The 23285-nt window shown below is 44.6% G+C and overlaps 1 protein-coding gene across 1 annotated transcript; it reads left to right on the top strand.

Moving 5' to 3' along the window:
* The first annotated feature begins 3304 nt into the window (after window positions 1-3304).
* Window positions 3305-16883, top strand: LOC123061014 (serine/threonine-protein kinase RUNKEL). Its single transcript, XM_044483903.1, has 10 exons — window positions 3305-3601; window positions 3752-3841; window positions 4665-4717; window positions 4882-4957; window positions 6019-6080; window positions 6166-6244; window positions 6341-6400; window positions 6494-8071; window positions 14423-15292; window positions 15391-16883. The coding sequence occupies exons 1-10, from the start codon at window positions 3554-3556 to the stop codon at window positions 16507-16509; spliced, it is 4035 nt and encodes a 1344-aa protein (XP_044339838.1). The 5' UTR covers window positions 3305-3553; the 3' UTR covers window positions 16510-16883.
* The last annotated feature ends 6402 nt before the right edge of the window (window positions 16884-23285 follow it).

Genomic DNA, 23285 nt, shown 5'->3' with positions numbered 1-23285 from the left:
TTTAGGGTAGCTGTTGGAGCATTAGCGCTCTACTGTTGAAGATTGACGTTTTTTTAAAGATTGTTGTTTTATATCCTAGAAATTACTTTTAGATATTGTATAAAATTTACTTCAAGCATTTTTTTATGCATTAAAATAGGGCGGTCATTGAAGATGCTCTGAAGCAACAACAACCGTGGTGTCCAAAAATCTTCTCTCTCATGCAGTATCTCTACTCCTAATGGAGCAGTTGGTGAATAGTCTCCACGTTTATTTTCGCTGGGTTTTTTCGTCTCTCCTCTCACCCTCCCCTCCCATCCTGGTTCATCGGTTTATTTTTCTCTCCACTCTTTATTACAATCAGAACTTTCCTAACGTATAACAAATCACGGATCTAACTTCCTTAAATTATACAAATCAATCAATTCCTTTTATTGCTTCAATTTGTCTTAAGAAACAAATAACAGATTTTCAGGAAACAAATAATATATTTTAATCTAACTTTCCTAACTTATCTAAATCAATCGATTTCTCTCGTTAGTGAAATTTGTTTTTAGGAAACAAATAACAGACACGTCACAAACTTTCATCCCAATAAATAGTTTCTTAACATTTGCAAACTTTCCTAATCAGACACGTCACAAACGGGCAGGTGCTGATATCACGTTACCAAATAATAAAACCACATTTGCATAGAAATCAGTTCAAAATCCCAACTTTCCTAAATTTTTACCTTTCCTTGATAACAACCAATATTTCCTATGTTTTCCACCTATAGAAGGAAATCACCCCTTCATCGATATTAGCATTTTTTGGGAATGAGATCTCCAGGTTATGATTTTTTTTTGCGATTCTTTCCAATTGTGACCTCTCCTTCCGCTCCGGCTCCTTCTCGCATAAACACCTCCACCACAGCCAGCTGACGCCACCCCAGACCTCCTGCCTCTCCACACCTTCTCCGCCACCTCCTCCTCGTACTCCATTGACAATCCCTCCGCCATGTTTGTCCACGGCGGTGTCGAGGACATGGCGCAGCAGTGTACCAGCGGTAGAGCAGCGCATAGCAGCAGGAAGCAACACGCAGCAGGCGAGGCAAGCGACCGGCGTGGCTGAGGGGGCGGCCGGCAGAAGATGGCCGTGACAGGAGGGGGCGCGAGGTAGGGCGCGGCTGTGGGGCGAGCGAAGGGATAGGCGGCAGTAGATGGGGCGAGCGCAGCTAGCGAGAGTGTGGCACGTGGCCAGGGTGTGCGTCACGCGGGTCACAGTGGTGCGGTGGCTGCGGCGAGCGCGACGGCAGTGGCGGGCGCGATCGACGCGGTGTGGCACAGGTGTGGGCGTGGAGAGGGAGTGGCCCCGCGGGCGCGAAAGAAGAGCAGCAGGCTCGGGCATGGGCGCGCATAGGAGCGGGCATGTGCCACGGGGTCAATCCGAGGAGCTTGGTGGCTACCCCTGCAATGGCCACCGCGGACGGCGGTTCTCGGCCATGGCGAAATACCTAACGAGAGCAAACGAAAGGGGAAACAGGGGAAAGGCAAGAGGAGATCACAGCGGTGTCAATGGCGCCCTAGGGGAAGACAGGGGAGCTCGGGGCGGCGCGGATCGAACGGCAATGTTACGGTGGCCGAAGGTTGAGGAAGACGAAAGCGACGTCGATGCGGGGGTGCTGGACTTGATCTCGTTGGCGCAGACGAAGTAGCGGAGGAGCTCGGAGCTCGGAGCTCCTCGACAAGCTCCTAGCCTGCAGGGAGAGCAGTGGTTGTGTGGACGGGGTCGGTCATGGTGGCCGTGGCGTCTGACTTTGTCCAGATCGACGGGATCGAGCGAGCGAGGAGGAGAAGTGGATCTGGGAGGGGGCGTCGAGGAGTGAGGCCATGGGGGAATGGGAGGCGGTGCGTCACCCTTATCCATTCCCCTTCGATGCCGGCGAGGTGGTCGGGCGGGAGCTCGGCTCTGTAGCAACGCGGCTCGGGGAAATATAAGTTGGGGTGGCAAATATCTATACCTACTATTAAAGGGAATATGTATTTTTGGTTTGGTTTAGTTCTTTTCGTTTGACTCATACACAGGCTAAGCCACCTGGGCCAGGTACTTATATGTTGTTGGGCCTTTTATGGGCTTTCATAGAGACTGCGAAAAATAATTGGGTCAAAATAAATCAACATTGTTGGAATTGAACACGGGACCTCCTGTCTGGATTTTCGATATAACAACCAACGACCTATGCGCCATTCATATTTACTAATCTCAACTCACTCTAAATATATGAGTGGCAGTCCTCATGTTGAGAGCGAGCTAACCAAGTGAATGAGCTAATTAAAGAAAGGATTGTGGGCTTAAATAAAATATTTAAGTTGATGTGGCTAATTAAAGAATGAATTATGGGTAAACCGGTGGAATAATTGAAGCAAATATTGTGGTCTTAATAAATAGAATATTCAAATAGACGAGGCTAATTAAATGAAGGACTTGAGGTAAAAATGTAGGATAAAAGGAAGGATTAATAGGTTTCAATGTGTTGGGGCTGCTAAAATAGAAAAGGAAGGATTTGCCTCCCGACTAAAACGAGTGAGGATGTTATGGTAATTAAAGAAAGGATTATACTTAAATTAAATCAGTGAGATATTATGCCCGGCAAAGAAAGTATGAACATGACTAAATTGCATCATATTTTTTATGTTCATTTTGTAGAAGGATGTTGGGTTGCAGCATGTTCTTCATAGTGAATCCGGTGCTGTGAGACATTATACTCGCACAAAGCATCAATTTTACCGTTGCAACGCACGGGAATATGTCCTAGTAATACACATAATCCATATTGTTATGCACTAGCGCGTGTGCGTGTGAAATAGATGGATTATGATCCTGTACCCGAGTGTGTGTGAGAATTTGATGGTAAAAAATGCCCTGTTCAAGAATTCATCCGATTAACCAGTTAACTTGCCGATTAATCCCTATTCATAGGGTCCCCGAGTAGCCGATTACCCGATAAATCGTCCGATTAATTGATTAAATGGCCGATTAACTTGCCAATTAGCTTATTAATCCTCTACTCACCAGCCGACCGAGCAGCTACCAGTTAACGATTTCCTCAACAATGAAAAAATGTCGCCAATGTCACTTATATGTATGAGAATATTAAATGTAATATTAACATAATTGATATTGAACTCTTAAAGTTAATGTGACCCGTTGCAACGCACATACGTTTAATCACCTAGTTTTTCATACTCGGTTGAAGATGCTCTTGTATATAATAAAGATCAAAGGCAGGGTCTCATATGAAACAATCACAGCCAAACCGAAGACGACGAAGACGACGAAACGATAGAAAATTCGAAATCAACAGGAGCGCCTCCTCCGAAACCGAAAGCCCCAAACCAGTCCAAACTAGCCGAGCGGCGGCCATCTCAAATCCAAATCCCGCTCCCCGTCTCTCTCTCCCCTCTCCGCCCCGCTCCCCATTTCGTCCACTTCTCCGCCCGCCTCAGATCACAAGCCCTAACCTAGCCGGAGACCAGAGGAGGAGCCCTCTTCCTCCTCCCGACCTCCCCCCTCCAGCTGTTGCTGCTCCGCCATGAACAACTTCCACGTCTACGAGGCCATTGGCCGCGGCAAGCACTCGGTAACCCTCCGCCCCCTTCTCCTCCATCTCCGTCGGTCTCGCCCCCTTCTCCGGCCTCGGATCCGCCCGTATCCGGCCGGGGCTGGCTCGAATGCGAGGGATTTCTGATTGTTTCTGTTTTTTTTTTTCGGGTGGGGTTGCGGTGCGAAGACTGTCTACAAAGGGCGGAAGAAGAAAACCATCGAGTACTTCGCCGTCAAGAGTGTCGACAAGTCGCAGCGCTCCAAGGTCCTCAACGAGGTGAGCCAGCCCCTCCTCTCACCCCTATCCGAACCCTCTTGACCCCGCCGCGGCCATTTTGGGGGTCTTTGGGGGTATTTTTGAAATCGAAGGTTGTGCAGGTTTGCATTGGTTTAGGAGCGGCTTCTTGGTCTGGCGACCTGTGTTCACGTGCTGATGCGTGTATGTCGTGATTCGCATAATTTACTTGATAAAGCTTCCGTGGCTCCAGGTTGAGGCTTGGTACAATGTCAGTATTTGATTAAGTGTTGTTTGCCGAAGCATTTCTGATTTCTGGTTAGTGTTCTGCTTGAGAAATGACGCAGTATGAAGGGGAAACTGCCCCAGGCTAGATGTAACTGTGACTAAGATAACGATAAGCTTGGAGTGCTGTTTTTCTCTTGCCACAAAGTGACACCAATTCTTATTTTTCAAGTGCTGGACAAAAGATGAACTTCCTAATAATTTTGCACATAGTTTGCTTCTCATACCCAATTATAGAAGAGATGTGCCCATGAAGATAAGTTACAACCTGTGCTCACTAATGGATGCTGTTGACCTATCAGCAAGTGCTATTCTTTCATCGGGTTTGTACTTAAGTTTTTGTTATTGTCCCTTCCAAGGACCCGTTTTTCTTTTGGATGTGCCTTTGTCTATCTGAGCAACTGCTCAGGGTAAATATAAAAAAAGGTAGATAAATTGTTACCAGATAGAGAACCATTCTCAAGTTTCGTAAGCATTCTTAGATGTTCTATCATAAGTTTGATCAATGCTTATGCACATAATTTGTTTATTTTTGCTTTGTTCCGTTGTGCCAATGATGCTTTTGAACTTATATTTGCAGGTCCGGATGCTTCATTCTTTAGATCATGCAAATGTCCTGAAATTTTACTCTTGGTAAGTTTCCAGGGATTCGTATTGACTTATTGCTTTGGCCTGTGCTAATTTTCAAGTATAGCCTGACAAGTACTTTGCTATTCTTGTTGAGGTTATCCTTATTGTTCACTTAACACTTGACCACCGTAGTGCATACCATAACTATATCTTGCTTTTCTCCCTAGGTATGAAACTTCAGCACATTTTTGGCTGGTACTGGAATATTGTGTTGGTGGAGACCTCAAGGGCTTGCTTGAGCAGGTATCTTGCTTATCCTTTTAAACAATGCATGTATGTCTCTAATTTGAAGAAGGGAACACAAAGCATCCACTTGCATACGTTTGTAACCGATATATTCTGCAGATATCACAGATAAGTGAGAAAAGCTGCACCTAAAATTTAGGAGCTCGGAATATTTGAACTAGAAGTACAAGGAACAAAACTTTACGTTTCATTAGCTTTTAGGAAAATTCCACATGAAACTTTATATCACAGCTTGCTAATTGCTCTTCTAAGAGGAATAGATGTTTCACACAATCTTGTTGTTGTTGCTATTTATAATTGTGTACCTTCAATCTGACAACTTGAAGTTGTGAATGCTACTAAAACTATTTTTGCTTGAGAAAACTATTTGTCATTACATTGAAGTATGGTCAGCCCGAACCAGCTGCTTTTATGATCTTAATTCTATTTTTTCTTTTATAGCATTTATGGTTTAATACTTTGTGTTCATGCACTGAAGTATGAGCTTTAGTCCCGTTTGTGCTCAGCTTGGAAAAGAATTAGACAATTAACTGTTTCAAGATGGGAAACTGGAGTGCTGCTCTCATTTTCTCCACTTGAAAACACTCAATGCACGCTGCATATTCTTTGGCTCTAAGAAATGCTTGATTTATCTGCTATCCTGATAATGTTGCTCTATTGTTTTTAGTAGTGTATTATATTGTTGCGGCGTAAAGCTTTTGCAAGCCTGTTTTGCCAGTACTTGCCTTTCATCCTAGGCAGGCGACCCACATAATTCTCTGCGGTGATTGTTTGTGTTCCAGAGACCTGTTGTGAGTAGATATGCAGACCTTCTTACTATATGTAACATCAGTGAAGACAAAATGCTACCCCATTTTTCTGCTTGCTTGTCATCCTACAAACACGTGTTGATAAGGGCAACCCACACAATTCTCTGTGGTGCTTGTTTGTGTTCCAGAGACCTGTTATATGACATATGCAGACTTTTACTATATGTAACATCAGTGAAGACAAATGCTACCCCATTTTTCTGCTTGCTTTGCCTCTATGTATTCTGTCTCATGTCTATTTTTATGCAGGATAAGAAGCTGCCTGAAAGTGCCATGCATGACCTGGCTTACGATCTTGTCAAAGCCCTCCTGTAAAGTTTCTTTGATAACCTCGTTTCAATATATCTATTGTGTTACGGGTGGACTTTGATTGACTGAAAACATGTTGGGTGTTAGGTTCTTGCATTCACAAGGAATTATATATTGTGATCTGAAGCCATCTAACATCCTACTTGATGAGTTTGGATGCATGAAGGTAATCAGTAGACCACTGTGAAATATGTAAGTACAGTAACAGCAAAGGAATAGAAAATTGTTGGGAGCTAACAGTAACTTCCCCTTATTGTTCTAGCTGTGTGATTTTGGATTAGCAAGACGTTTAAAGGACATCGAGAAGACCGACCCTGGAGATGTGAGGTCCCATTTCCTTTTCTTCAAGCATTTCGTTTTGTTCGGTTTTATCTTATTTTAATGATTCCCTTTGGTTTGAACACATGTCCTTTAGGTGCCACAACCTATGAGGGGGACACCATGTTACATGGCTCCTGAGTTGTTCCAAGAGGGAGGGGTCCACTCATATGCTTCTGATTTCTGGGCTCTTGGTTGTGTGCTATACGAATGCTATGTAGGAAGACCTCCTTTCGTGGGCCGTGAATTTACCCAGTTAGTCAAATCCATACTTTCAGAGCCTGCACCACCTTTACCTGATAATTCGTCAAGGTCTTTTCAGAATCTGATCAACTGCTTACTCATGAAAGACCCAGCTGAAAGACTACAGTGGTCTGAACTCTGTGCACACAACTTCTGGAGAAACAGTATGCCAATGATTCCGTTACCTCCTCAACCTGCCTTCGACAACATGGTTGGACTTCCCACTACACCATATCTAGCTGAGCGAAATGGGGATAAACCCTCCAGACAGCTGACGCCACCCAAGACTCGTGAACACCTACGCAAGAAAGATGAAAATTCTGCCAAGATGTTCACGACCCCTGTTAAGAATGTGCTAACTGGTAAGAAAAATAATGCAAAACCTTGTAAGGCTGATGGTTTGAAGGGTGTAAATGTCCTTAGAATGTCTCGCATAGCTAAGAAAAATTTGCAAAGGGAAAAAGACAAGGAGAACTACAGGCGTCCTCCCACAGAAACAGACGAAAATGAGGCTGAAGTTAAGATAGAAAATAATGACATGGAGCTTGATTTTGGTGAAAATCCAGAAGGCGATGCACCTGATGATAATGATGGATCAGATAATGTTGGATCCACAGCAGATGAAAAGCATACGACCGAAGGAACTGATGGAAATGAAGAGAACTGCATAAATCAGGTGGATATGCTCACGGATGAGTGTTCTGTTAAGCCTGATACCATGTTGAAAGCTGAGCAGAACTGCTCAGAGAATCCTGATGTGGTGGCCACTCCACCTAGTTTCTGTATGAGGAAAGCACGTCCGAAGATAACTTCTGGTGCTGCAATGGGTTCTGAGCCGTCTAACATCTTTGAAGCATTCTGGCATCCAACAGATCTTGCTGTTAAACCAGTTATGCCCAGTAAAAAAGGAGATAAAGCTACTGAGACTGTCACTGTGCTTCCTTTTGAAGCTCTCCCTGCTGCTGATTACATCAGGTTACCACGAGAACAGATGAATGCATTCCATAGCCAGATAATTCAGAGTTTGAGTGGATCTTTTCAGGTTTCAGAAAAACAGAATATCATCAGATACCTGGAGTTGCTAAGCATGAACTCTGATGCTGCAAATATAATCACTAATGGCCCAATTATGTCATTGCTTATAAAAATGCTTCGACTATCAAAAACTTCAGTCTTGCGTGTCCAGGTTGCTTCACTTATGGGACTGTTGATACGCTACTCCACTATCCTTGATGCAGAGCTAGCTAGTTCAGGAATTGTTAATGCCTTGTCAGATGGCTTAAGGGACCGGCATGATAAACTGAGGAGATTCTGTATGGCAACACTTGGAGAATTACTGTTCTACATATCAACTCAATCTGATCAGGATAGCAAAGAAAGCAATGCCCAGGAATCTCCTATGAAGGACAACAAAGCTGGTGCTTTGTGGCAGGTTAGAAACTCCAAATGAAAAATATGCTCTACATGTTTATTTGCATGTCAGTGGTTGATTTACCTGGACTTACCTTCTAGTATTACCCTATACTGCATCACGTTGTGAAAAGAAAAGTTGTGGCGGTAAGATACTGGAAATTAGATTCCAACATCTTTAGTACAGTAGTTGATACTGATTCTTCTATAGGAGCATATTCCCTTTGCCCACCGTAATGTACTGAAGTAGAAATTTATTAGAAGTTGAAACTGTATTAACTGCAAGAACTAAATCCACACATAAACATAAACCAGTGTATAGCCCACACTAGATATTTTAGTGAGTTTTTTTTGAGAATTTAGTTAAGTAGAAATTTATTAGAAGTTGAAAGTATATTAGTGAGTTTATTTTGAAATATTTTTAGATAAAGTTTGCGTTTTAGACATAGAGTTGCAAAGTTCATATGTTGTTGAAGTGCATAAACAAATTGAAATGGTAAATTTTGGTACATTAGTGTTCTAGCATAGTTAAGGCAATTACAATGGTCACATCTTTTGGGAAGTTAATAAGAAGACATTATTTTAAGGGGTGTTTCTTTCCACGAAGAGACATTTTTTCACCAAGGGACATGTTTTCCATAAGAAGACATTCATTCACCAAGGGATGTGCCTTTCAACTAAAAGGACATGACTGTTCGTAGGCCCTGTTAGAGTTATAATATAAGTCATGCACCCCTTTGTATTTATCCCGTTGTATAAGGGGTTTCCTGCATATGTTCCACACCTGTACATGTATATATATCGGCCTATGGCCTCATGGGAATACAAGTTGCATATTTCCTAACATGGTATTAGAGCTAGGTCAATTTTTTGCACGCTGCAACTCGTGCTGTTGATCCACCTTGCTGTGGCCGCCGTGACTACCCTATCTGTGGCCGCCGCTCCTTTTTCTCTATCACCGCTGCCTCTCTGCGCCTGCTGATCCCCCCGCAGGTCAATCCCAGCCGGCGCGTGTCCCCTCGTCCAGCCCGCTTGTGATCCATCCCAGCCAGCGCGCAGGTCAATCCCACGCGCTCCTCTGGCCCCGATCGAGCCGACCGACTGCTGCTGCTCTCCGCCGCCAGGAGTGCCGCCCGTCGCCGATCTTTGTTGTCCTCGCGCCCTCGCGCCCTCGTCAGATTCTGCCGCCAGCCGCCGTTCCGTTTCATCCGCTCCTGTGAGTCAGATCGAAGTTGCCACCTTCCGCCAGTCCAGATCAAGCAGCCGCCGCTCCAGTCTTCTTGTTGCACGCAAGCTGCTGCAGATCGAGACTCCTATAGTCTGCCTCGGAAAAAAAAAGAAAAAAAAGAAAAAAAAAGGCATGATGTCTCAGTCCTCGGGTTATGTTGCTGTCCCTCGCTGTCCGGTGATCTTCGATGGTACTAACTACACTGAGTTCACTGGCTTCATGCGCATTCACATGTGTGGCATCCGTCTCTGGGGTGTTCTTTCTGGCGAGGTCTGCTGTCCGCCACGTCCGGTTCCTCCGGTGGCTCCTATTCCGCCGACTCCACCGGTTCTTCCTCCGGATGCTAATCAGGCCGCCAAGGATGCGGCTAAGCTTGCTGATGAGGCTGCTGATCGTGCTTATGATGAGAGGGTTTTGGCTTATGAGGAGGCTCTTCAGACGTATCATGGTGCTCTGTCTGTTTACACCCAGTGGCTTGATGATGATGCTCATGCTGCAGCTGTTCTCACTGCTAGTGTTTTGCCTCAGTTTGCTTCTGAGTTTCTGGGTCTTCCTACTGTCTTTGAGATGTGGACCCGTCTTCGTCAGCGCTATCAGCCCTCTGGTGATGCCTTATACCTTTCTGTGGTCCGTCAGGAGCATGCTCTTCAGCAGGGTGACTCTACTGTTGATGACTTCTATGCACAGAGTTCTGCTATCTGGCGCCAGCTTGATTCTCTCCGCAGTGCTGGTTGTCGTACCTGCCCCTGTTGCCAGGCTGTCCAGGCCAATTTGGAGTTTCATCGCGTCTATGAGTTCCTGTCTCGGCTCCGTAAGGAGTTTGAGCCCCGGCGTGCTCAGTTGTTTGCTCGTGGCCGTATTTCTCTCATGGAGGCGCTTTCTGAGATTCGTGCTGAGGAGACTCGCTTACGTGGTGCTGGTTTGCCGGAGGTTCCCTCTGTGCTCGCTACTCGTGCTCCTACGCCACCTGCTGCACCGACCCCTTCTCGCTCGAGTGCTCCGCCGCTCTTGCCCACTCCTTCTGGAGGCTCAGGTCGCCCCCGTCCACATTGCGACTATTGCAACAATGATGCTCATCTTGAGTCTCAGTGCTACACGAAGAAGAAACACCTGCGCAAGGCGCGATCATCATCTTCAGGGACTTCGTCATCTACCTCGACAGCTTCAGCCATTGCTTTGACTGACCAGGATATTCTGAAACTTAAGCGTCTGCTCGCGGCTTCAGGTTCTTCCTCGACGGGTACTGCTGGTTCTGTGACTGATACTTCCCGCATTGAGCAATCACCCTCTACACAGTCAGGTACATCCCCATGGGTTCTGGACTCTGGAGCTTCTTTTCATATGTCTTCTCATTCTTCCACTTTGTCCTCTCTTCGATCACTGGATTCTCCTGTTCATGTCTTCACTGCTGATGGTACTCCACTTTCTGTTGCTAGTAGAGGCAATCTTACCACTCCTTATTCTGTTCCTGATGTTGCTCATGTTCCTCGACTTACCATGAATCTGTTTTCTGCTGGTCAACTTACTGATTCTGGTTGTCGCGTCATCCTTGACGTTGACTCTTGTTCTGTCCAGGACCGTCGCACGCACACTCTGGTTGGGGCTGGCCCTCGCCGCCGTGATTCTCAGGGTCTTTGGGAGTTGGACTGGCTTCATGTTCCTTCCGCTGCCACCACCATCGCCAGTTCTTCCGCTTCTGTCGCCTCCGTTACTGGTTCCTTCCAGCAGTGGCATCATCGACTTGGTCATCTGTGTGGTTCTCGGTTGTCTTCTTTAGTTCGTCGAGGTCTTCTGGGGTCTGTCTCAGGAGATGTCTCTTTAGAGTGTCAGGGTTGTCGTCTTGGCAAGCAGATTCAGTTACCATATTCACATAGTGAGTCAGTGTCCAAGCGTCCTTTCGATTTAGTCCACTCTGATGTATGGGGTCCGGCCCCTTTCGCTTTGAAAGGTGGTCATAAATACTATATTATTTCATAGATGATTTCTCTCGTTACACATGGCTTTATTTCATGACTTCTCGTTCTGAGGTGTTGTCTATTTATAAGCATTTTGCTGCCATGGTTCATACTCAGTTCTCTTCACCCATTCGTGTTTTTCGTGTTGACTCCGCTGGTGAGTATATCTCTAAGATGTTGCGTGGTGTTCTTGCTGAGCAAGGGACTCTCTCTCAATTCTCTTGTCCTGGTGCTCATGCTCAGAATGGTGTGGCTGAGCGAAAGCATTGACATCTTCTTGAGACGGCTCGTGCATTGATGATTGCTACCTCTCTCCCGCCTCATTTTTGGGCTGAGGCCGTCTCCACATCCACCTATCCTATCAATATACAGCCTTCCGCTGCTCTACAGGGTGGTGTTCCTTTCGAGCGACTTTTTGATCGTTCTCCCGATTATTCGATGCTTCGCTCGTTTGGTTGTGTTTGCTATGTTCTTCTTGCCCCTCGCGAACGCACCAAACTGACCGCTCAGTCTGTTGAGTGTGTCTTCTTAGGCTACAGTGATGAGCATAAGGGCTATCGTTGTTGGGATCCTATCAATCGTCGGATGCGTATCTCTCGAGACGTGACTTTTGATGAGTCTCGTCCCTTCTACCCACGCCCATCTTCCTCGACTTTTTCAGTGCATGATATCTCTTTCCTCACTTTTCCTGACTCACCTATCACCCCCGTCGAGCCTGTACCTCTTCGTTCCACTTCCTCTCCTTCTCCACCTCTAGTTGATTTGCAGCCACCATCCTCCCCGGTCTCCTCGCCTAGCATGTCACCGGGTTCTCCACCTTCATCTCCGGTGACTTCCTCCCCGGTCTCCTCTCCCAGCATGTCACCGGATTCTACACCTTCATCTCCGGTGACTTCTTCGTCGCCACCCCCCGATTCTACCTTGACGATTCCTCCTTCTATTATTCCATCTTTTCCTCAGCATTACACTCGTCGTCCATGACCAGTCGATGCCTCTGTGGATGAGTCGTCATCTTCCTCTCAGCCTACTTATGGCTTGCGTTCTCGTCCTCGTCCGCCTGTTAATCGCTTTGGATTTCCCATCGCTGGTGCTGCTGTTCTTGAGCCGACTTCTTACCGTCAGGCTGTTGTTCATCCTGAATGGCAGTTTGCGATGGCAGAGGAGATTGCTGCTCTTGAACGCACTGGTACCTGGGATCTTGTTTCTCTTCATCCCGGAGTCCGTCCGATCACTTGTAAGTGGGTCTACAAGGTTAAGACTCGCTTCGATGGTTCTCTTGAGCGTCACAAAGCTCGTCTTGTGGCTCGTGGTTTTCAGCAGGAGCACGGTCGTGATTATGATGAGACTTTTGCTCCTGTGGCCCATATGACCACTGTTCGTACACTTCTTGCCGTTGCCTCTGCACGCCACTGGTCTATATCTCAGCTTGATGTTAAGAATGCCTTTCTTAATGGTGAGCTGCGTGAGGAGGTGTACATGCAGCCACCACCTGGGTATTCTGTTCCTGATGGCATGGTATGTCGTCTTCGTCGCTCTCTCTATGGCCTTAAGCAAGCCCCCCGCGCCTGGTTTGAGCGCTTTGCCTCTGTGATCACTGCTGCTGGTTTTTCAGCAAGTGCTCATGATCCAGCATTGTTTATTCACCTTTCTCCTCGTGGTCGGACTCTTCTTCTTCTCTATGTTGATGACATGATCATCATGGGGGATGACCCCGAGTATATTGCCTTTGTAAAGGCCTGTCTTAGTGCGCAGTTTCTTATGTCTGATCTTGGACCTCTTCGCTACTTTCTTGGGATTGAAGTCTCTTCTACCTCTGATGGCTTTTTTATATCCCAAGAAAAGTATATCCAGGATCTTCTTGCTCGTGCTGCTCTTACTGACGAGCGCGTTGTTGAGACTCCTATGGAGCTCAATGTTCACCTCCGTGCTACTGATGGTGCTCCTCTCCCTGACCCGACGCGTTATCGTCATCTTGTTGGCAGTCTTGTCTATCTAGCTGTCACTCGTCCGGACATCTCTTATCCGGTTCATATTCTGAGTCAGTTTGTCTCTGCTCCCACCTCGGTTCACTATAGTCATCTCCTTCGTGTTCTCCGATATCTTCGAGGCACGATCTCTCACCGTCTATTCTTTCCTCGCTCCAGTTCTTTACAGCTTCAGGCCTATTCGGATGCTACGTGGGCTAGTGATCCTTCAGATCGCCGTTCACTTTCTGCTTACTGTGTTTTTCTTGGTGGTTCTCTCATTGCCTGGAAGACAGAAGAAACAGCTTGCAGTTTCCCGTTCGAGTGCCGAGGCTGAGTTGCGAGCAATGGCTCTTTTGATGGCAGAGGTGACTTGGTTCCGGTGGTTACTTCAGGATTTTGGTGTTTCTGTCACTACACCGACTCTGCTCTTATCTGACAGTACAGGTGCTATCAGCATTGCGCGCGATCCTGTGAAGCATGAGCTCACCAAGCATATTGGTGTTGATGCTTTCTATGTGCGCGCTGGTGTGCAGGATCAGGTTATTGCTCTTCAGTATGTGCCTTCTGAGTTACAGTTGGCGGATTTCCTGACGAAGGCCCAGACTAGAGCACAACATGGCTTTTATCTCTCCAAACTCAGTGTTGTTCATCCACCATGAGTTTGAGGGGGGGTGTTAGAGTTATAATATAAGTCATGTACCCCTTTGTATTTATCCCGTTGTATAAGGGGTTTCCTGCATATGTTCCACACCTGTACATGTATATATATCGGCCTATGGCCTCATGGGAATACAAGTTGCATATTTCCTAACAGGCCCAACTGTTAAGATCTAAGACTTGATTGATCCTCAATATAATCCAACGACTGCAATTTCAGGGGTGATGTGGCTTAACGTGGATGCTGCATTAGGAGTATGTTTTAGATTAAAGAGGGAAGGGATATGCCTAGATAGTAGATATCGACTTCACGTTCCAATACATATTCTTTTCTTTATTCATCTGTCTAGGCACAAGTCTATTATGAATGTGTGCGTTGAGCTTTTGCAGTTATTATAAGTACATAAAAGAGTATGTATTGGAACATGAAGATATATAACATATGTAAATATCTTAGTTGTATGTGGTCATGTAGCGTAGATATACATATGAATGGCTCCTTCCTTATTTGCAGCTACAGATTCAAAGTACTGTCTTCTCGTGATTTAACTTGGCAAACTTTGCAGGTTCCTAGTTCTGTAATCGCACTAGTGTCATCTATCTTGCGTAAAGGGGAAGACGATCTAGCCCAGCTTTATGCCTTACGGACAATTGATAATATATGTAGCCAAGGAACAGATTGGACATCGCGGTTTGCTTCCCAAGATGTAATTGGTCATCTTTGCTACATCTATAAAGCAACTGGGAAGCAAGAGAATACAAGGCTTATTGCAATTTCTTGTTTGAGCCGCCTAGCTCGATTCAGTTCGTCATGTACTCATTTAATACTGGAGAAGCTAACATTTAAGGATATTGCATGCACACTCCTTAAGGGCAATCCACGTGAGCAACAGATAAGTCTGAATCTTCTGAACTCGGCATTAGGGAACAGTCATATCATACCAAATATGAGCCGCTATATTCTGTCATTAACTGAGGAGAAACAGTTGGTCCCTGGACTTATTTCTCTGATAGAACAGGGAACTGACATTCTGCGTGGGAAAGCCCTTCTATTTGTTGCTCTTCTTTGCAAGAACAGTCGAAGGTGGCTTCCGCAATTCTTTTGCAATGCAAAGCTACTATCAGCAGTCGATAGATTGGGAAAGGAGAAGGATGGTTTCATTCATCAATGTACAGAAGCATTTGTTCAGTTAGTTGCTTCGTTGGTCCCAGGCATTCTTGACACTGTATCCAGTGATATACAGCAGGTCATGGGTGGCAAACGTCATGGACCTATTACTGCTTTAACTGGACGTGCTCATCCAAAGAGCACAATTCATTTGTTCCCTGTCATCCTTCATCTTCTTGGGAGTGTATCCTTCAATCACAGAGTTGTGACAAGTCAAGTATTGCTCCAGTTGGCTAATCTTATGAAGATATTGGAGACACCATTTCAGGTATCGCGCGCAATGCTGATCAGTCTTTGCATTACGCAATGTGTTCACTAAACTCCTGTCTTTTGTGATAATTTGTGTACACTTTATTGTACTTCCAGGCTCGGGATGATTTCCAAATGACATTGCTGAGGGTTCTTGAGGCAGCTACGGAGGAGCCTTCTGTTATACTTAGGGAACACAAAATATTCACAAGTCGATTCCTTCCAAGCTTATCCATCTTATACAAGGGCAATAAAGATTGTGATGCCAGATTCCTGTGTTTGAAGATACTGTCTGATGTGATGATTGTGATCTTCAGCGATTCTTCATTGACTGCAGATGAACAATGTTTAGCTGACCTGAAAACAATCTCTCACAAATATTTTCTCCCAATGTACCCTTCATTTGCAGAGGATGAAGATCCAATACCTATGTATGCACAGAAACTTCTAGTAATGCTGATGGAACATGATTGTGTTAAGGTATCTGATATCCTGAATGAAGCGACAGTATCCCAGTGCTTTGAATTCTTGCTTGGAGATCTTTCAAATGCAAACGTAAGCAATGTCAAGCTTTGTTTTGCTCTGGCATCTGCTCCCGACATGGACTCCAATATCCTTTCGCAGCTTCAGGTTGTCAGAAGAATAGGGAATCTACTTGAGTTTGTGACTGCCAAAGATATGGATGATTTTCTGGAACCAACCTTGGAACTGTGCAGAGCTTTCATTATCCGTGGCACCGGCAGCAACAGAAGTATCGTCCTCAGCAAAGAACCTGCACTCCTTGTTGATAGCGCCTTCAGCATGAGCATTGCTGTCGATCAACAATCTTGCATCATGGACATATGCGACCTTGGTGGCAGTATGGCTATATTTCTGGAGGTGGTTGGAAATTCAGATCCACAGATAAGCGATTTGGCGTCAGATTGCGTGGTGTTGCTGCTCAAGGCAGCACCTCGAGAGGCCACAATGGGCCTGCTGACAAATCTTCCTAAGCTGAGCGCTCTTCTGGACTCGTTGAAGCATGGCGCCCCCTTGCCGCTGACTCGCCTGCTATACAGCCTAGCATTCTCTTGTAGGCAATACCTAACCCAAGGAATGATACTCTCAATATCAGTGCCAGCTCTGATGCGAGTAGAAGCGCTTGTGTCGTCTTTCAAGGGCTCACAGGATAGCTGTCTTGCTGATGCTGCTTCGTGTGTGGGTGCCGAACTGCAGCGCCTACCTCGCTGTGGTTGAGCAGAGATGTGGTGAAGGAACCCGTCAGTTGGCTGCCATTGCATAAGTGATCTTAATAGGAGGGTCTTGGCTCGGCTTGGTATCTCTGGCGCCAAGAGTATGAGCAGGGCCATTGCCTCAGTTGCTACTGTCTGGCACGGGAGTGCTGTCCGTGCGCAGGGCACCGTTACATGTTATGTAATCTTTATCCGCGATGATGTGGGGCTGCTGTATATGGTACTTTTGGCCAAATCTGTATTCGCCTTGCCAGTTTTGGTTGGCATGTAGGTTTTCAGTTTCATGTAATTCCCTAGTTGCGCATCATGATCATGTATACAACAATACATTTGTCTTATTTCTGTTACCAAGCAAGTGGTGGAAATTTCCATTGTTTAGATCGCTACGAAGTCCGTATAAGCAACTTTTGCTTCAGTGTCTATAATGAAGCATGCAATTTATCTCTTGTTGGGTTTTGCTGCGGGCCCAGGTAGGCAATAACACACGATGAGGCCAAAAGAGTTCAGTTTCCATGATTGATCATTTGTTGGCATTGGCTTCCCCTGCGTGCGCATAGTGGAGCAGAGGCGACGAATAGTTCAGACTTTGACCACGTCCTTGTGGCCAGTCAATCTCTTCTTGTAGTCATTACCTTTCGGCTCTCCGGGGGTTATCCCACGCGGTTCACATGATGTGGACGCATCACAACAATCAAAGTCATTACCCAACACGGTGTTTGTCCTGTACCCCACCCGACTTGGCAATAAATCTTTTTTTTTTTGCGAATGACTTGGCAATAGCTCTCGTTCACAGAATTAAAGAGGGAATGTGTTTTTCCTAAAAGGAAGAGATAGAGGACGGCTCCTTTTCTTTTTGTCTTCCGGGAAGAGACGACGACTTAACAGATGCACGTCCTTATCTTGCCGAAGGAAATTTCGGCATTTCTTCTTCTTCTTCTTCTGAAAATACACACAAGCGTGCGTATCACATATTAGAGAAGGAGAGAATAAAACACCCAATAGCACTGTCATGATCGAGCGTGCGGATACAACTAATCCACTATGCAGTTAAGGCTCACCGAGACGAGCGCCATATCATCATCCGAGCTTTTGACATGCGTCGCCGTGCACTTACCATGGTTGTTGGTTGATCCTCATCCCAGAAGCTACGCCTAAATCCACCAGGATTGCCAAAAATACCTCCACGTCTAGCTCCCATAGATCGAGGAAAACCATAACATCATCCGTGAGGATCAATAGTCTTTGGAACACGGCGGCACGGTGGCCTCTGAGAGTGTGCCGGACCGGTGTGTACCCCAAACCTGACAATGTGGCTTGGTTGGGGCCTCCGGCTTTAGATGTTAAGCTATGGTGTGAGGTCTGTTTAGTATTCAGCTCGGACTATCGGCATCCCTTCATCACATGGATAGCCGTAGCGACAGATTGCCAAGATGGTAACTTTAGACGTACTGATGTATTACTTTGTAAGATCTTTGTGAATAGTTAATAAAATAGTTGCATGTATCGCCCAGATGCAGAGGCCGGGGGTCTTCCTCCTTTTTTAGAAAAAATAGTCTTCGGAACAAGGTCGGCTTAACAAATAGGCCAACAACCCCACATGAAAGCATGAGCGAACATGCGATGCGAAATTTCCATGGCCAAGATGAATACCATCGCTAACAAGGGTCTCTCTGCCCCAATCCACGCCTATTTTTTTAGAACAACCCCGGGGGAGGGGAGGGTGTTGGTAAGACACAAATGGCGCCTGGACAATGAACTCACACCCGGCCTCTACATAAGGATGCACACATCCACACTAACGCACGCACACGAAAACACGTTGGCAAATAACAAAGTCACATGGGATCAAAGTTATGCGGAGATGAGAAAAAAAATCAAAGCAATTAGATCTGCAATCGGCAAACTATAACAATGAGTATATCCACACCAATCATCTCACGACATCACACATACGACGAGATTCGTCAATAGCAATGCCTTTAGAAAGGGAGCGAAAGTGTGTTTCTCACCGGATCCAACCAAAGCATATTAGTGACATGACATAGTATTAAACTGGATGATACACCGCGTGTTGGTGTGGGAACCTTGCTAAAATAATGAAAATAGTTGCTACATAAACATCTAAAACTAACGAAAATCATATGAGCTTAAAACAATATGAAGCGTATATTGTAGCAAAGAAAAGTCATTTCTAACAAAATGGGAAGGATGAACTCTAATAAAAAAATTAAATTTATGACTAACATGCATGAATTGATGATGTGACAGCATTGCATGCATAGAATTTAATGCAAACGTAATTTATGGCTCACATGCATAAGTTGCTTATGTGACATGGTTGCATGGCTAGAAAAAATAGATAGTGGGTTGTAGCTATTTAGAAAAAGAAGACGGAGAAAGAGCTGATGACTATGTTATCATCATATAATGCTTCCTAACAAAAAATGAGTCTACGAGCTAATAAATAAAATCATACTCCCTCCTTCCATCTATATAGGGCCTAATGCGTTTTTCAAAACTAACTTTGACCAAATGTTATAGCAATAATATATGACATGCAACTTACACAAAGCATACAGTCAAATTCGTATGTGAAAGGAGCTTTCAATGATATAATTTTCATATTATGCATGTCATGTACTATTAATCTTATCAATAGTCAAAGACGGTCTTAAAAAGCACATTAGGCCCTATATAGATAGAAGGAGGGAGTATATGACACTACCTATATGTTACTTTGCATTATAAAGATAGTAACATAAACTAGTGTTATATATTACATGAGACATGAGCCTTTCTGAGAAACATGTACTCCCTCCGGTTCTTTTTACTGAGCGTATTAGATTTATGACAAGATAAAATTTGATCAAATTTATATTGAAAAATATTAACATCTATAATACCAAATATAGATACTATGAAACCACATTCATAAGGGCATCTCCAACGCGGGCGCTAGCCCCGGACGCCAGGATTGATTCCCCAGCCGTTACGGTCATATCCTGGTCCATCCTGGAATTTTATCTGGCATCGATGCCTACTGAGTAGCCGGGCGCCAGCGGAAGATTCAACATACCAATAGAAGAAAAAATCTGCACAAACGCCCATCAGATCGTTCTTTGCGTTGGAACGTGAGGCGCTAACAAAGCCACCAGATTAAAATATTATTTACTTCTATATTTTAAGCGGCGCTTTGCATTGGACATGCTATAATGAATCTAACAATATTGATTTGGCTCCCTTGAGAAACTGCACTTCAAAAACGACCTCCAATGCATTTAGGTATCTTCGTTGCGACTTGCAAACCCCCACACGACTTGCCTATAGCTCTCGTTCACAGAATTAAAGAGGGAATGTGTTTTTCCTAAAAGGAAGAGATAGAGGACGGCTCCTTTTATTTTTGTCTTTGGGCACGAGACGACGACTCAGCAGGTGCATGTCGTTATCTTACCCAAGGAATTTTCGACATTTCTTCTTCTTCTGAAAATACATACTCCCTCCGTCCCATAATATAAAAACATTTTTAACTATATTAGTATCAAAAACGTTTTTATATTATGGGACGGAGGGAGTACAAGCTTGCATATCACATGTTAAAAAACAAAGAATAACCTCGCAAAAAAAAAAGAGAACAAAACACCCAGCCTGCGGATACGAACTATTCCACTGTGCAGCCAAGGCTTGCCGAGACGAGCGCCATAATATCATCTGAGGTTTTGACCGGCATCACCGTGCACTTATCATGGTTGATCCTCATCCCGGAAACTATGTCTAAATCCACCAGGATTGCCAAAAATACCTTCACGTCTAGGTCTAGCTCCTACAGATCGAGAAAGACCATGACATCATCCACAAAGATCGATAGTCTTTGGCACAAGCTCAACTTATCCAACAGGCCAACAACCCCACATGGAAGTGTGAGCCAACATGCGATGCGAAACTTCCATGACCAAGATGAATAGCATTGCCGACAAGGGTCGGCCTGCCGCAATCCACATCTGTTATTTTCTTTTTTGGAACAACCCTCAAGTTTTATTGCATGGTGTCAATAAGAATACAAGCCAGGGGGCGAGAATACAGACACGAACACACACTCTGTCTCTTCATAATAGGATGTACACAACCAATACTAACACACACACACATAAAACACGGGAGAATATCACATGATACCAACACTTATATGCTCCCATGATACCAATTTAAAAAATAATCAAATTTAAGCGTGTCAAAAAATTCCAAAAAAAATCATAGATGTTCCCAACATATGTGTCTACAAGCCCTAAAAAATTCAGATCCAAATTCAAATTGTGCAATGAGAAACAAAAAAGACAAATTCAGCATGAATAGTGTCAATAAAGACAAAACATGAATAGTGTAAAAATACATTATTCCCAACAGATTTGTCTTTTTTGTTTCTCAATGTGTATATCGAATTTGGATCTGAATTTTTTAGGGCTTGTAGACACATATGTTGAGAACATCTATGATTTTTTCGGAATTTTTGACACGTTTAAATTTGAATTTTTTGAATTGGTATCATGGGAGCATAGAAGTGTTGGCAAATAACAAAGTCACATAAGACCAAAGTTATGCGTATGTGAAGAAAAAAAAAGCAATTAGATCCACAATTGGCAAAAACTACAATAATAACCATATCCACACCAACCATCTCATGACACTACTAAAGAAAACCCTATAGGCATGCGCTTAATAGTGGCGCGGGCTAAGGGACCTGTGTTGCTATTAGTTAGTACTTAGTACTAGTGCGGGGTCAGACACTGAGCTACAAGTAGAGAATAGTAGTAGCGCGGCCTGTGAAACCCGGCGTTACTAATAAGTGTGCCCCACGCTACCCCCCGGGCCAGGTGATAGTAGCAGTGCTGGGTATAGGACCCGTGCCAGGTATATGATATCACACAGACGATGAGGTTCTTCAACAACAATGCCTTCAGAAAGGGAGCGACACTCAAGTGCGTCCATCACCGGATCCAACCAAGGCATATTAGTGATATGACATAGTATTGAACTAGATACTGCCCTGCGCGTTGCTGTGGGAACCTTGCTAAAATAATGCAAAAATAGCTGCTATAGAAACATATAAGACTAGTGGAAATCACATAATCTTAAAACAATATGAAGCGTATAAAGAGAGAGATAAAAATACAGCTAAAAAATGTTGGCTAACAAAATGTGAAGGATGAACTCTAATAGAAAAATAAACTTATGACTAACATGCATGAATTGATGATGTGGCAGCATTGCATGCATAGTCTAATGCAAATGTAATTTATGGCTTGCATGCATAAGTTGTTTATGTGACATGGTTGCGTGGCTAAAAAGGAAACGGGTAATAGGTTGTAGCTATTTAGAAAAACTAGTTAATTTCCCCGCGCGTTGCCACGGGAATATATAAAGATTAGTTACATATGACATATATTTCAAAAGCTCTAAATTTAACATATAAATATTCCGTACTTGCATTCTGTGTAAATCATGGCATTTCACAACCTTTAGGAAGTAAATAAATTAAATAATTATCTAATCTACCACATATGTCCAGTGACAAAAATAAACATATTATAATGGTTTGCGTGGGCTGGAAAAAATGTTAGTGTATGGTGAAGTGGGATGCTTGCATATTGAGAGAATTAGTGATAATGAAATAAGCTGTCAGGACCCCGACTCAATGCCACATCGATCTAGCATGTAACACCTCATATCACTTTGCGGCCTCACGCACGGTATTCCCACGGGTGTCGCCTTACCTTTGCCCGGGACCGTTTGCGTCTTTTGGCACATGTATATGACAGTGTCGCTAGCATCCATATGATAAGGAGCCCGGGCTGACATGGCTAGTCGTAAACCCAAAGCGGCACAGACTTACAGGGACAGGCATCCATGACCCAGCATCGAACGTGTCGGTCATCAGCGAGTGAATCCAGGCTGTAGCACTGGGCTAGCAGGACTCCGGTGAACCGGGCTGTAGCGGGCTAACAGGACTCCGGTATTCACCGCGTGACATTTCCCCGAAGGGACAGACACAGGAACGAAGAAGGACACATGCCGGCCAGCCTAAGTGTTCCGGAGCAGTAGCAAGCTACCATGGCTCGGTGGAAACACTAGGAGACATTTCTCCGTAAGAGAGGCTACTAAAGATAAACAACTAGATGGTCAGATCCCACACATACCAAGCATTTCAATAACATACACACAATATGCTCGATATGTGCAAATACAACATGGCATCACAACATGACTCTATGACTCAAGTAATCTATTCAATAGGCTCCCAGGAGCGAGATATTACAAATATGGGTCTCATGACCCAACATTCAGAGCATACAAATCAAGCACAAGCGGAAGCTATCATGTCTGAGTACAGACATCTATAAATGAAAAAGGCTGAGAAGCCTGACTATCTACCAAATCCTGCCGAGGCACAAGATCGTAGCTGAGGTAACAAGCTAAACGTCGAAGACTACGCGGAAATACTAGTGAGACTGAAGTCTCTCTGCAAAAACATAAAATAGGCAAACGTGAGTACAAATGTACCCAGCAAGACTTACATCAGAACTATCTACATATGCATCATTATCAACAAAGGGATGGTGGGGTTTAACTGCAGCAAGCCAGCTTTGACTCGGTGGCTATCCTGAACTACGACTGCGAGTAACTTTTTTGAGGTGGCGCACACGAGTCCACATATTCACCATATCAATACACCACTATGGATCCGCTCCCGTCTCCCTACGAGAACGCCATCCATAGCACTCACGC

The sequence above is a fragment of the Triticum aestivum genome, chromosome 3A (genome assembly GCF_018294505.1).
Source record: "Triticum aestivum cultivar Chinese Spring chromosome 3A, IWGSC CS RefSeq v2.1, whole genome shotgun sequence".
NCBI classification, from domain to species: Eukaryota; Viridiplantae; Streptophyta; class Magnoliopsida; order Poales; family Poaceae; genus Triticum; species Triticum aestivum.
The sequence above is the reverse complement of the archived record's forward strand: the minus strand, read 5'-3'. Positions and strand labels throughout refer to the sequence as shown.